This window comes from Oryx dammah, unplaced genomic scaffold, assembly GCF_014754425.2.
Source record: "Oryx dammah isolate SB20612 unplaced genomic scaffold, SCBI_Odam_1.1 HiC_scaffold_18, whole genome shotgun sequence".
NCBI lineage: Eukaryota > Metazoa > Chordata > Mammalia > Artiodactyla > Bovidae > Oryx > Oryx dammah.
Genome location: NW_024070202.1, coordinates 107,144,309 through 107,159,647, shown reverse-complemented (window position 1 = coordinate 107,159,647; position 15,339 = coordinate 107,144,309). Strand labels below are relative to the sequence as shown.

The 15,339-nt window shown below is 53.1% G+C and overlaps 1 protein-coding gene across 1 annotated transcript in view; it reads right to left on the bottom strand.

Annotated features, from left to right (window-relative positions):
• The window catches only part of ARHGEF5 (Rho guanine nucleotide exchange factor 5), a 32,897-nt gene extending 20,448 nt beyond the window's left edge, over positions 1-12,449 (bottom strand). The window contains exons 1-5 of the mRNA XM_040260086.1: positions 12,325-12,449; positions 1,934-5,060; positions 1,308-1,365; positions 817-881; positions 362-615 (exon numbers count right to left, since the gene is read on the bottom strand). Of these exons, the coding sequence (XP_040116020.1) occupies positions 362-615; positions 817-881; positions 1,308-1,365; positions 1,934-5,048 (3,492 nt within the window). The 5' untranslated portion in view covers positions 5,049-5,060; positions 12,325-12,449. The remainder of the gene's footprint in view (positions 1-361; positions 616-816; positions 882-1,307; positions 1,366-1,933; positions 5,061-12,324) is intronic.
• Positions 12,450-15,339: the final 2,890 nt, after the last annotated feature.

Below are 15,339 nucleotides of genomic sequence, written 5' to 3'. Positions count from 1 at the left end.
CTGAACCTTTGGTTGAAGAGGGAAATGTAAGTCTAGCCTGAAGCTAGACTAACGAGATTGAATGTATACTCCTATCAAATTCAGGGGCACGGTCACTTTGTATGAGCTCAGACCAACAGCACAGATAGTAAATGGTTGATGGAGCGAGGAGGAGGTAGATAGGAGGGAGAGTGGTGATGTTCACAGAGCAACTTGAACCCAGCAAGCTGGGGGTGACCCGGTGTCGTGGTGGTGAGTGTGGTAGGGACAGCCCGCTCATGGTGGTGGTGAGGGTGGGGGTGCTGAGAAGGAGACACGGGCGTGAACAGAGGAGACCCCGCTTTCCCTTCTCCAGCCCCTGCCCCACCCTGCCTGGTGGTACCTCCTGGAGCTTCTGGTCTTCATGGGTCATGGAGAGCAGCACGGTGCTGTTGCGCACCACAGGGATCTCCTGCCACAGCGAGCCGCTGGAGGCCATGGAGAGGCGATGCAGGTAGGACTCCGAGGAGACCAGGGCCTTTCGGGGCTGCCGGGGCGAGATGGGCCCTGGTGCCTCCGTCAGACTGTCCAACCGCTGCTGGCTCTGAATCTCCTTGTTCAGAAACACATCACTGTACTCCTGGTAAAGCAGCTGGGCTACAGGGGTGAAGAGGTGCAGGAGAGGGAGGGAGTTAGGGAGATGGGGAGTTGAGGTTCCAAAATAGGTCACCAAGCCCCATGGCTCTCTTGGCATTTCTCCCTACAGATGGCCAAGTCCCACCACTGATGACCACGAACCCCTCTCCGGCTCAGGCAGAACACTCACGCGGGTCCACGGGCCTGTTTCAAGGTACTCACAGGAGTTGATGAGCTTGGAGCACCGTCTTGAAAAGTTTCCCATCACCTCCTTTGGCTTTTTCTCCCTGTGGGATAAAGAAGGACTCCATGGTGTTTGCTGGCCATCAGACATGGAGAAGCCCCAAGTGACTATAAATAAGATAATCTCTGACCACTGGGACATGTGCCAAAATATCACGGCCAGAGCCTCTGCAGAGGCAAGCTGTAGCCTGATGCACTTTTGCATAGTTTGACGCTCTTATGGATGTCAGGTTGAAATTTTACAGCAGGGTTTAGTTCATGGCCAAAGGGTCTAGATGGATGAGAGATCGGGATTCAGCTGCAAGAACCGGGTAGACGAAAGATCTCCCTACCCTGGAATCCTGGTGTCGGTCCTTTCCCCTCCCTACCCTTGGAAAAGACATGGTCTCAGCACCTTTGTCAGCTAATAAAAATCTCAGTATCCTAGGAAAGAGAGAAAACTGTGCCCATTCAGAGAGAGGGTGACTCACCGGAAAACAATGGCGTCCAACAGGCCAGGGGATCCTTCCATGGCGGGACCTCTTGTGTCTGAAAATGGAAAATGGGTAAAGTAACTGAGATTTCAAGGGGGCGCTCAGACAGAGTCAAGGAACCTAAGAGTGGGAGCTGTAGCCATGGCGGGTGGGTTAAAGGTTCAACTGGGCATCTGGGAGAAAGGGAAGAGCCCAAGTCAAAAGCGTTTGAGGACACTGGTACCAGATCTATCCCATCCATTGCGGCAGAGTGTGAACCGGACAAGTAGGAGATGCCTTCTCTGCTAGTGGAAGGGCATCGAGCAAGTGTTTGTAAGGAAAGTATGCAGCGACGGTGGGGGGTTGTGGGGGGGAAGGTTCCAGAACAACGTTGGTAAACAGAGATGCACTATAAAAGTACACACCCCAGTAGAGCGAGAAAGAAGGAAGGGGAGAAGAGCGAGCCTCGCCATGAGCTCAGAGACGTTCTGGAGGACTTTCTTCTGCTTGGGGCTGGGTACGTGGGTGAGGGAAGCCAGCAGGGGGACCAGCAAGAGCCTGGAGGACGGAAGACGGATGAGGAGGGAGAGCTGGACAGAGTCTGCTCTGAGGCGCGGTCACCGTGGTCCAGGCTCCGCACTCACCTACAGGGTTCTCGGGGAGGATGGAGGGTCTTCGCAGGCCCTGCCGGTGCCAGTCCTTGTGCTTACTCGACCCCTCACCGGGGACCGCCACCGCCTCACTGCCATCCTCCGCCGGCCTTCTCGGCTCCCGTCGATGGGGCCAGCTCGATGCCTTCTCCAGGAGGATGTGGCCCGATTTCTCCGGCTGCCTCGCTGGGCCTACCTCTGACTTCCTCAGGCCATTGCTTCCTTCCTGGGGGGCTGTTCTTCTCCGAGACCCTCTGGCAGTGGCTTCAGACTCTTCTGAGAGCCCGGGTTCAGAGGTGGGTCGCTGGACCTCTGGAGTCCATGGGGTGGTTGGGGAAGATGGGTGTAGAAGGGCCGTCATGTTACTGAAAGCGAGGCCCGGGGGCGCATCACTCTTACACCTGCCGACGGAAGCCAAAGGGTGGGTTGACCGGCCTGTGGCTGGAGGCCAGGAGACCCGTCCTGCAGAAGACGGGGTGGAGACTGTCCACTCTTGACAATCAGGCCTCGGCCTGCCTTGATCCCCTGAGTTCATGAGTCCTCCCTGTGAGCTCCTGCCCCTCCCCTTGGACTTTGGGGGCAGAGGGGGCGGTTCAGTAGGAGGATCCAGGATAGGGACAGGAGGGAGAGGCTTGTAGATCCTTGAGATGCTCGACAAGACAAGGGGGTGGTGGGGCTGGGGGGCGTGGGGGGTGGGGGGTAACGGCTTGTTGTATCTCTGCCTGGGAGAGACAGAGTGCTGAGTGTGGATTGGCGCGTCTGGCGTGGAGGGCAGCGGTCGGTGCTCCCTGGCCACCAAGGTGTCGGGGATGTGGGCTGGGGGGGGCCTGGGGGGACCGTGGAGCCCCGGACCCAAAGTGAGTGGCGGAGGATGGCTGTACCGCTTCAGCATGGGGGCCACCGTAGGGGGATGGCCGTCTCGCTCCACCGTGGACGACTGGGCGTGCCTCCTCTCTGGGGGAGGCAGGGGTGGAGGTTCATGGATCGTCAGGTCTATGGGGGTGACAGGGGCTGGGGAGGAGCTGCAGGCAGGAGTCCTGGGGGCAAAGGCCCAGTGCTTCGTGGGGCCCCACTGCTGACTGTCGGGGGCGCTGCCAGCCGTGGCTGGACTTGAAGCCGGTTCTCCAAAATCCTGCCCCGGAGCGGGTGGTGAACTCGAGGCTTCGGGAATGATAGCACAGTCCCTTACAGTTCTCCTGCCCCTTCTTGGGAGCACAGAGCCATAGATAACAGGTTTGGGAGGTCTCTGGGGCAACTCTGAGTGGGAGGAGGACAGGGATATTCCCACCAGGTGCGGGGCTGGCTCTGTCCCGTGAGACCCGGGGAAGGAGTTGCTCCTCATGGGCTGGACCGCTCCGGTGGGGCTGCCCAGGGACCCCGGGGGGCTAGCCCAGCCCGCCAAGGGGAAGCCGTAGCGGGCTTCTGGGGGGGTCTTAGGAGCCCCACGGGGAGATGGACTGTCGGTAGGGCGAGAGGCTCTGGAGGTTTCTGGAGAACTGGCAAGGACAGGAGGCTCCCTCCTGGGAAAGGCAGCCAGGGAACGGGCCGGTGGTGTGGCAGCCGTGCCAGGGGGCCCTTCAGGAGGACTGGGTGTAGCTGCCTCTGGGCTCCTTGGAGGGGTCGCGGAGTGACTGTAGGCAGAGACTACCTCCGTGCCCCCACCACATGCGATCTCCTGCCCCAGCTCAGAGCCCTCTTGCTGGTAGCGATGAGCAGTTTCTGGGTCTGGGGACGCCTCGGCAGGACAGGAACCAGGTAAAGAAAAGGGCTGGTGGGAGCATCCTGTGGGTTCTGGGGCAGGACTCGGAGCTATGGGGGATGGAACCTCGGCTCCAGGCTCTGTCTGAGTCCCCATGATCCTGGTCGGGGGAGAAGAGGCCTCTAGAGACAGGCCACAGGGAGAAGAGACCTCAGGGGCGACCAGAGCCAACGCAGTGGGACCCTCAGGCTCTCCTTGTCCTATGCAGCTCTCTTCTTCTCCTCCCCCCGGTGTGTCCCCCTCCCCGCCCCCTGGTTCCTCCTCCGGTGACCCCACTTCCTCCTCCTGCCCCTCTGCTGCCTTGGCTTCCCACTGTGCACCCGGATCTTCCGGCTTTCCACTTCCTTTCTCTGACTTACTTGCTGAGCTTTGATTCTCCCCATCCTGAGCACCCACCTCATTCTCCTCTGGCCCTGTTAACTCCCTCCCCTTCTGCTCCCCTTTTTCTGGATCCTCATGGCTCCAAGTCCTCCAGTCCCACTCCCCATAACTCAGATCCCCCAACTCCTGCCCACGGCACCACCCCTCTCTTTCTCCTTGACCTGTGAGTACCATGTCATTTTGCATCTGCTGCTGTTTCTCTCTCCCTTCTTCCTCTGCACCTTTAACCTGCTCTCCTGTCTGCTCTGGAGCCCCGGCAAGCCCAGCAGAGCCAGCAGCCTCTCCCTGAGGTCCCCCTTCCTCCAGCCCCTCAGTTCCCTGGAGACACACGAGGCCTGGACTTTCCTGCTTGGCAGGTCCACACTCCGAGTCCTCCAGGGGCCGGATGGTCTCAGCCGGGTGATCGTCATCACAGGAAGGCCCGCGTCTGCTCTGGGCATAGGTGTCGGAGGATGTTTCCTCCTTCCCTTCTGCTTGTCCCGTTTCCAATATCAAAGACGTGAGTTCTGGTTTAAAGTCCACCTCCACGCTGCTGCCCAGGTCCCTGGATAATGAGGCCGTGTCCAGACAGTCACCCTGATCAGGGCAGGCCAGGAGCTCCAGGGAAGCTGGCGTCCTTGCCTGTCTGTCTGCCAGGCTCCAGGGCCCGGCCTCCTGGCATGAGGGGGTATCGTCACAGGCCTCAGCCGTCAGGGTTTCCTGGTCAGCCTCCACCTCTGGAGAGGCTTCGTTGTGGAGAGAGGTCATGCTCTCAGAAGCACGGTCATTCGCATCCCTCACGTGTCTCTGCTGGGTCTCCAAGAGTGTGCAGCCCTCAGCCCACTGACACCCTGGGTCCTCGCCCTCTTCGGCTGCAGGCTCCAAGGCAGGGGTCTGGCTGCTCCTCATGAGAGCTGCCCGGATAACAGGGAATTCTGCTCCGGCAGGGATGGGAGTCGAGGCTCCGTGCTGGGGCTCCTCCGCCTCCATCAGCGCTGAATCCTAAAGACGAATAAGAGACCAAGTTTCCACCCCCTCTTCCGCTTTATTTGTTATTCATCCAGAGGGACAGACCATAAAGAACAAGCATGGGGCATCTCTTTGGTTCCATTTGCAGTCTTTCTTTGAGACAAAAAGTCCTTCACAAAGTAAGCCGTGGCTTCTATAAAATTTATCATTGGTTTGTTCATTTAATAAATATTTGCCAAGTCACCCTTTCAAGGGTGGGGCATTCAGTAGCAAAGGAGGCAAACAAAGACCATGTCCTCATGGAGCCTGCAGTCTTGTGACGGAGACAGGTGAAAACAATTACGTTAGGGCACCAGACCGCTGTCAGAGAGCTCCCAGCATTCCCCAGTGGTCATTAAGCTCTAGATGGCATGACGTCATGGTGTCTCCCTCTCTGGACACCAGGAGTGACTCAGGCCCGTATAACTCCCAAACACTGTGAGTGACACGCCCTAGATCTTACAGCCCAGAGGAGCAGTGTCTGGAGGGGAATCCTCCTTCTAAACTGCTGATGGGATTAAAACAGGTCTGGCCATTATGGCCGGTGTCTGAGATACCACAGCACTGTATAATCTCCTTTATGAAAGTGAAAGTGAAGTCGCTCAGTCACCTCCAACTCTGTGACCCCATGGACTGTAGCCTACCAGGCTCCTCCCTCCATGGGATTCTCCAGGCAAGAGAACTGGAGTAGGTTGCCATTTCCTTCTCCAGGGGATCTTCCCAACCCAGGGATTGAACCCAGGTCTCTCACATTCCAGGCAGATGCTTTAACCTCTGAGCCACCAGGGAAGCCCAATCTCCTTTATAGAGGGTCTGAATTTCACTCACCTTATTTTCCAGAGTGTCTAGCAAAGTCTGTGACTAACAACAACAACAAAAAATTGTGTTTCAATTATAGAACAGCTTTAGTAAAGTGGAATGATAACTAGACTTAGATGAGAACCAGATGAGATTAGACAAGAAAGAGAGTAGATACAAAGGGTACCCACTTCAATGAGGTCCATCAAACTGGGGACCCCTCACCATCTTACTCTCCCCTTTTCTCTAGCATGAACTCATCTCATCACTGGTCATATTTTGATCTTCCCACCTCTCTTTGCTACTTTGCAAAGAATTTACAAACCAATGGAGAGGAATTGCTTCTGTTTCTTGCAGTTCAGAGCAACCCACACTTCACTCTGTTCATCTTCCCCCTCTGACTATGCCAGAGCACCCTCATCTCTAAGTGCCATCTTCCATAGCTGCCTTCTCAGGACCTGATGCAGTGGCTAGCTTGTTCTCTAGCACCTTCACCTTCTGTTAGAACCATCCCACCAGCCTTTAAGCATGTTTGTGTCTTTCTTCTCTTCCCAAGATGTACTTGGAGTTCTTCATACCTTCTCTCCTCATATCCTTGCATCTCCCCTACCTCCAACCAAACTTTAACAGCACCACTTTGCTCACCTCCCCTACTATCTTCAACTTGCTAACTCTAAACACGACTCTGTGGATGCTTATTTTCGGTGGTTCTTGCCAGCATTTGACATTTGACACTGCAGTGGATACCAATTTGACATTACACATACCCTTTTCTGTTATTTGTGAGACTACATTTTTTCCTCTTAAGTTTTCCCCAACCCTCTAACTGACTCATTAGAACTGACTCATTGGAAAAGACCCTGATACTGGGAAAGGCTGAAGGCGGAAGAAGGGGACGACAGAGGATGAGATAGTTGGATGGCATCAACGACTCAACGGACATGCATTTGAGCAAGCTCTGGGTTTGGTGATGGACAGGGAAGCCTGGCATGCTGTAGTCCATGGGGTCACAAAGAGTCAGACACAACTGAGTGGCTGAACTGACTGACTGACTGAACTCTCTAACTGGGTTACTTTGCTCTTGTTTGTAGCACTTATCATCTAATTGCTGCTGCTGCTACTGCTGCTGCTAAGCTGTTTCAGTCGTGTCTGACTCTGTGCGACCCCATAGACAGCAGCTCACCAGGCTCCCCTGTCCCTGGGATTCTCCAGGCAAGAACACTGGAGTAGGTTGCCATTTCCTTCTCCAATGCGTGAAAGTGAAAAGTGAAAGTGAAGTCGCTCAGTTGCGTCTGACCCTCAGTGACCCCATGGACTGCAGCCTACCAGGCTCCTCCGTCCATGGGATTTTCCAGGCAAGAGTACTGAGCTCACTTTATTTCTCCTTTGTAGCACTTATGCAATTATAATTATGTAGTTATGTGTGTATTTTAGTTTATCATCAATCTCAAACAATGAGCTTCAGAAGATCAAGAACAACATCTGTTTTGCTCAATTGCCTATACCTAGGACAGCCGACTCACTGGGAAAGACCTGGATGCTGGGAAAGATTGAAGGCAAAAGGAGAGTAGGCCAGCAGAGAATGAGATGGTTGGATGGCATCAGCAACTCAATGGACATGAACTTGAGCAAACTCCAGGAGATAGCAAGGGTCAGAGAGGCCTGGCAAGCTGCAGTCCATGATGAGGTTGCAGAGTCAGACACGACTTAGCAGCTAACAACAGGACATAATACGTGGCCCATACTAAGCACTCAGTAAATATTTTTCCATGATAGAATAAAATTCTTGTTTCCCTCCTGGCCGATATTTCCCATATTTAATCAAGCATTAACTCCTCTGGATCCTTTCTCCTAAATCTCACTCAAGTCTGTGCACTTTTCTCCATCTCCACTGCTAGAGTCTGGTCCATGCGGCTGCCCTCTCGCACCCAGGTCACTGCAGCTGGCCGCTGGCCTCCACACGGCTTCTCTTGCCCTCTTTCCGAGGCATTCTCTCCTTAGTGCCTGAGTGATCAAAGGCCCCACTTCTGGTAAATTTCTTCAGTAATCTCTAACTATTGGGGTGAAACCCCAATATACGTGGGGAGCATGCCCTCCACAACCTGGCCTCTGTCTTCCCTCCAGCAGCATCCTCGTCGGTTACCACCGCCCCCATCCCACTGGCTTCCAGAGCCTTCAGCTCCCCTTCCTGTCACCTGTAGGCCTTCACAGGCGTGGCTCTGAGACCTGGAGTCCTCTTCTCCTGCCCAGAGGACACTTGACTACTTCTTTCACACTTGGAGTTCTGCATGTAGTGTCTATTTTCTGGGCCAGACCATGAGCTTCATGAAAACACAGATGCTGCCATGTTAACTGTTCAGTTCCTTCTTCCTGCAGCTTAGCTGGCCCTCAACAAAGATTTATTGCATGGATGAAGGAAAGAAGAACATAGACTTACAAGAACGTTGTCTAGCTTTTAGTTCTGCCATTTTCGTATCCTACTAATTTTAACATAATTATAGAAATAATGTAGTTGAACATTTTTTTTTCTCTTATTTTCAGAAAGGGGATAATAGATAGCATTTGCAAAGATTCCTAATAAAGATTAAAGAAGGCAACATAAAAAATGAAGAAAAAAAAGGATTGGTAACACTGATGGTAGCAGACATGTCAAGAATTGTATGTATTTTGGGAGAAAGAAAGTGTAAGAGACAAATATTGGATTTATGAGCAGGATGGACTTTTGGAGATACACAGAAAATTCTGCCTAATCTACAGATGAGGAAACTGAAAGTCAGCTAACCTTCAAGTGTCCTGAGTACAGGTGAACTCAAAAACATGGTCTCCTGACTTCAGTCTACCATGAGCAACCCGAAGTCCAGCTGTAAGAAAGCTGGCCGGTCACTAGTCTAGAGGAGACCCTGGGGTCCTATAGAACTCACAGCTCCACCTGGACTCACCCTACCCTGTCTGGTCTAAGCTTAGAGAGGAAATCCCCCACCCCCAATGCCGTCTGTCTTGCTGAGACATTGCACATGCATAGACAGTCACATAAACACACACATGCACGCACACACACACACATACAAAACACTAAACCACCCTTGCAGATTCTATGGGGACAGCCTGACATAAACGAGCATGTCCCTAGCCACCCTGCAGCTGTCGCATGTGACAAGCTCCCGGTCCTTCACACAGATACTATCTCTATGGGCTAAGGGGCCATGTCTAACACACGCATACTGTGTACAAGGGCTTTTATGTCCTTTTCCAGTTAATTGACACAGTGTGTGATTTGCCCCCGACACTCAGCCTAAGTACAGAATAGTATAATCACTACAGATGATCCTGCAGTGACGTGACCCTCTTCTCCCAACCACATGTTAAATAATATACTTGCTCACCGTAAACACCGTAAACACTTTCTGAAACTTGGCTCCTACCTGCTTAAGGAGACCCTGTGATTAAATCTGTAGTCTCGCCTCCCTGACATGTATATTGTCCCGGTCCTATACCCATACACAGGATTCCCTGGTGGCTCGGGGGTAAAGAATCTGCCTGCCAATGCAGGAGATGTGGGTTCGATCCCTGGGTGGGGAAGATTGCCTGGACAAGCCATTCCAGTATTCTTGCCTGGGAAATCCCATGGAGAGAGGAGCCTGGTGAGCTACAGTCCATGGTGCTGCAAAAGAGTCTTCGCGACTAAACAACAACAGGCCCCAACACTGGCATGTCCTCAAACGAGCAGCCTCTAAACACGTAAGTGTATTTCTGCTACATTCAGGTTGTTATCTGCAGACAGTAAGTGGTGCATGAACATCTTCCGTTCCACCCTAGTCACATAGTGCATGTCTGTCTCCCACTGACACTATTCTTAACACCATCTTTACCCCTTTGGCATTACTGGTGGTCACCGGCTCAGCCCTCATATGCCTATTCTTCGTCCTGTGCTATAATCCTATGGGAATCAGGCATTACAAACCAGGAATGTGACAGAGCTAAAGGAGATCTGTGGTTTTACTCACATAAAGGCATCAAGAGAGATTTTTTTGCACTTCCCATTATCTTAGCGCCACCGCCTCATCACTTTCTGCACTGGGGGCGAATGATCATTTTTATCCTAGTACAGGCAAAGACAGAGCACGGCACGGGGGACCTGGTCTTCCTCCAGGCCAGGGTCATCTTTGCATCTGCTGCCCCTGTTCACATGCGACTTCTTTCAGGACAAAACTCCAAGTCACCCCAATGACAGTGTGTGACAGAACTCATCCCCCCGATAAAGCCCCCAATACCTTAGCTCTGGTCTATTTCAACTCACCAGATGTGAGTTTGTATTTCAAAGATACCCCTCCTCCTCACCTGCACCCCTCATCACACTAGTGCTTCTTCAGTCCAATGCCAAGTGCCAAGCGTACTTCTGAAGAAGATTTTGCAGCAGTGTTAGTTTCAAATATCCTGACTTACACCACAAATCACTGAAGTACTCTCGCGATTACAGTACTTCTGCATATACACTGTGTCATCTATATTCTATTTTAGGAAAATACCTACCAAATCAAAAGACACATTCTCATTTTGCTTTCAAAAATAAGACCCATAGATGGATGCCTTTATTCACTGTTTGACGTTACTGCCCTCGATGTTACATCAAAATAAGAGTAGCTTTCTGGACCACTAACTGCTAAGATCTGTGTTCTACATATTTGAGGAAAGCCCCACCATCCAAGTGAAAGCTGTAATAAATACCTCTATCTATTCCCTAATGTCTGAAAACACCACATCATTCAGTGCTTTGTAGCCCCAATGAGCTTACACAGACCATCATTAGTGGCAATGCTAACACAGAGCCCACAAACCCACCGGTGGCCCTGGTGCCATCCACACAGAAGTGTGAGTGACCTGTTTGTGTCCTTAACCTAGACCCTGACGGTCACCTTGTTGACACTGTACATGACCAGCTCCCCTTGTTGACACTGTACGTGACCAGCTCCAGTTCACTCCGCAGACACGGTGAGTGACTCAGCCCTGTCTGCACCAGATGCTGTAAATCATCTGCTTGGGTCTACACCACTTGAGTAACCCCGATCCCGTCCTTGTCCACACCACAGTGTGACTGACCGCTCCAGACACCACGAATGACATATTCCTTGTCTATCCCACAAACACTGTGCTTAATGAGGCCGCAGACAACCCCAGACAGACCACATTGTGGACAGCCATACACTCCAAGAACCCCGAAATGATACAGACTCTTGACTAAGAACCACTGTATCCTTCTGATAAGAGATTCCTCCTCCCACCTCCTGCCTTCTCTTTCTGCCCCACCAGGACAATGACCTACATTCCTCCTGCGGCACATCTCATCTGATTGACGCCCCACATCCCTTCCCCTCCCCAGATCCCCAAGAACCCCCGCCATGGACATGGTTCCAATTTCAGGGCCAGAGGTGGGTGGGGGTGGTGGGGTAGGGAGCTAATCCAGGAAGTCTGAACAAGAGGCCACATCAGGAGCTCTTTAGTCAGGGGCTGGGAATTCTGGAGTCGACAAAGGATGCAAGATCCTGGACAGCAGTAGGGGAACAGAAGGGGACAAAAGATAAAGTCACCCTCCCTCCCTTGTCTGTTGGACACACCCTTCCCCTCAATCTGACAAGAGTCCCGGCCAGAGTTCACGTCTAGGCAGACAGGAGGGCAAATCTGGCTTGGGAACCCCAGACTCAGGAAGGCGAGCAGGGGCTTAGATCTGAGATTTGCGGAACGGAGCTGGGGGGGATGCTCCGAATCGGGGCTCAGAAGGGTGTTCTAACACCCCCGCCCCCACCCCAGCTCTGCACAGCTCCCTTCCTACCTCGCCGGGTTCTGAAGGCAATGCTGGGATCCGCAAGAAGCTTTGGGAGCCCTCCCCGTGTGGGGAAACGGGAGGGGGGCAGGGCGCGAGCCCTTGTTTACAGGTTGAGGCACCTCCTCGGTTCCCAGCGAATAGCCTAGACACACACACAGTAGGCGAGTCCACAGGCAGATAAGCGAAGGAAGGCCCGGCCCGAGTAGGAAAAAGGAGACAGCAAAACACCTCCAGGGAGGGCGTCCGTCCACAAAGGGAATCTCAGCTACACCTCATTACAGGAGCGGGCTTTTCCCAGGGCCTGGACTTGGAAGAAAGAGCCCTGATCACCGGCCCGCGGAACATCTTAAGGGCAGGGTGCCCATTTCCGAGGCGGGGACCAGGCCGGAAGCAAAGTTTTCCAGGCAGGAGCCCTTCCTCCCGCTTCTCCCCTCTCCCAGACCAGGTGCTCGGGCCCCGCACCCCGCCTCCGCCCACCTGCCCGGCGCGCTCCCCCCCACTTTCTGGAGCCCGCGCCCCGGGAGCCCGCGGGGGCTGCTCCCAAGGTGAAGGCCTCGATTCCCGGGCTTCCCGCCCCCTCGCTTCCCCTCCGCCGGGGCGCCACAGCCGCCCGCCCGGAGCCGGGCACCGGGCACCCACCTGGGTCGGTGTCACATGCTGTCCGGGCGCGCCCCCGCGTCCCCTCGGGTCCCCCGCCGGCCGGCCGTCCCCTGCGCAGGCCCCGGCCGCCCCGCCCGGCCGGGAGGGAGGGATCTGGTTCTCCTCGGAAGTTTCAGGTGAGGAAACCAGGGACACACCTTCCTGGGGGAGGGCCGGGGCCGGTCCGCGCCGCGGCCTCATTGGTGTGAAGGCAGCGCCCGCGTCAGAGCTGGGAAGTGCCGGCCCGGCCGGGACGGGAGCCCGGGGCCGGGCGGGGAGCCCTGGGCCCGCGGGCCGGCCCGAGGGCGTGGGAGCGGAGAGCGGACCGCGGGGCCTCCCCTGGGCCGGCTAGGTCTCTCAGATCTGCCTGGTGTTTCTTCTCCCGGGTGTTTCTCCAGGTCTTTACCTGAGCTGGCCCCTGACCGCCCCCCGCTTCGGTGTTCTTCTGAAGCTCACCTCTTGGCCAGTCTGTGTCTCTTGAGTTTTTCTGTGTTCGTCTGTATTTGAGTCTTTATCATGAGGCCTCAGTGTTAATTTCTCTTCCTTGATGGCTAGCAGTCTCTTCCTACATGAGGAAGGGTGTATCAGGCTCCCTTTTTCACTTTTCTGCCTGCACTCCTGCCCCCTACCCCTCAATCCCTCAGGCCCCCATCTTTCCCTTTCCTCCTGGCGTTTGACTCTCTAGGAGGCCATCTCTCCCAGTGCCAGGCCTTTCCAAAATAGCTTGTCCATGTCTTTCCTCTTTGTATCATCTGAGTTCACATCTCCCAGGACGTGGGTTCCTTCTGGCTTCTTCCCAGGACAAGTTTGTGTGTTGGTATGTAAGTATCTAAGCCTACATCTCAGGCCTGTGCATTTTCTCCTGCCTATATATTTTTCCTCTGATGTTTTCAGGGAAACTTTGTGTTTTCTTGGTCTCTGAGACCAAGGTTGAGTGGGTCTATCTTTATGCCTCTTCACAGACTTCAGGGAGGGCTTCCTTGGTAGCTAGCTCAGCTGGTCTGTCTAAAATGAGGGAAACCTGGGTTCACTCCTTGGGTTGGGAAGATCCCCTGGAGAAGGGAACTGCTACCCACTCCAGTATTCTGGCCTGGAGAACTCCATGGACTCTATTAGTTCATGGGGTTGTAAAGAATCGGACTCAACTGAGCAACTTTCACTTTCATAGACTTCAGGGAACCCATAACATTCTATGGTATAGTTCCCTACACATGTAGGGTAAGAATCCCTCATGTAGGGGACAGAGATTTTTGGTATGTTCATTTCAATTAGATCAGCCCCTAACCTCACTCCTTACTCCAGGGGTTTCCATGATGAAATAAGTCAAGTGTGTTAAGTTGCTTCAGTCATGTCTGACTCTGAGTGACCCCTGGACTGTAGCCCACCAGGCCCCTCTGTCCATGGAATTCTCCAGGCAAGAATACTGGAGTGGGTTGCCATGCCCTCTCCCAGGGGATCTTCCCGACCCAGGGATTGAACCTGCATCTCCCATGGCTCCTGCATTGGCAGGTGGATTCTTTACCACTAGCATCACTTGAGAAGGTAAGTAGAATCTTTATGGGCTTTCTGACTGTTTTGTTCTTGGGACTGCCATGCTCTATAAGCCCAACAGCTAGTTGGTTAGACCATTTCCAGATTACTCTGCCCATTGACTACTGCACTGATCCCAGCTGACCAGGCCTACCAACATTGGAACAGGCTTTAGGACAGAATGCCACTTGGTCTCTTCTCCAATAGGGTCCTGATACATCTCTATATTTAAAGAGTGTGCTGCTTTGGCTGTATTACTCTGAGGAGTTAAGCCCTAAGTAGTCCAGAAGCCTTTAACCTACTCCGAGCTGATGTGTAAGGTGTGGGTGGACATGGGGAAAACCAGGAGACTCAGAGTTAAGGTGTGTAAGCACAGGCCTCTCACTTGCCATACGCTCAGCAAGAGAAGAAGATTGGGGAGTGCAGTTAGTCAAAAAGTTTAAGCTAGAGCTGTCTAGTTCCCAACTGGGAGAGAGAATTCAGTCCAGAGTGTGAGATAGCCCTTGATTTCTAATGGCTGAGCCAAGCCAGTTGGATCCTGGGCAGAAGTGACTGATCTCTGCTGTTTCGTCCTATCTCCTGGGGGTGGGTGGTGTGGTCAGAGGTGCTGGGACTGCCTTCATCTTCTTCTTTTTTAATCTTTTGGCTGCGCCATGCGGCATGTGGGATGTAGGATCTTATTTCCCCAACCAGAGATCAAACTCACGCTCCCTGCATTGGAAGCACAGAGTCTTATCCCTGGACCATCATGGAAGTTCCTGACACTGCCTCCTAAACCAGCCTGATTATTCTTCCTGCTCCACTCTGACTTCCTTTGGTTCTCCTTCTAGCCCTTCATCTTCTATGAGTGTCAAGTCTCAGAGACTTGACCTTCTCTTAATCTGCCAGCTTTGGCCTATCGGTGGCGTTTTTTTTTTTTTCTTAAGTCACTACCCTTGAGTCAGTGATCTTGGGGTCATTGAGAGTTAGGCATACAAGGCTTGACCTGACTTTTCAACTAGTAGTAAGATGAAAATTACTAGGAAGTAGGAAAGCTGAAAATTACCACTTAGGGAGTTGACTCTCCCCATGGAGCAACACTGTCTGCGGGGTGTTTGCAATGTGGGAATCATCCGGCACCCCAGTTTTCTCTCCCGTTCACTGTGCATGGCGGTCTTCTTTTTTTTTTTTCTTTTCCGTGTTCTTGGTGAGTGGGCTTCTTAATAATGCCAGTCATCCTATTCCAAGATCTTGATATTTTGCTTGGGCCGTTTCCTCTATAAAGGACCAGAGATGAGAGAGAATGATTCAGTAGAAAGAGGATGGAATTTAGATTCAGATAGGGATGGATTTGAATCCCATCCTCAACACTTTCCAGTGGCTCAGCAGGTCAAGAATCCACCAGCAAAGCAGGAAACACAAGAGACGCCGGTTCAGTCTCTGGGCCAAGGAAGATCCCCTGGAGAAGGAAATGGCAACCCACTCCAGTATTCTTGCCTGAAAAAT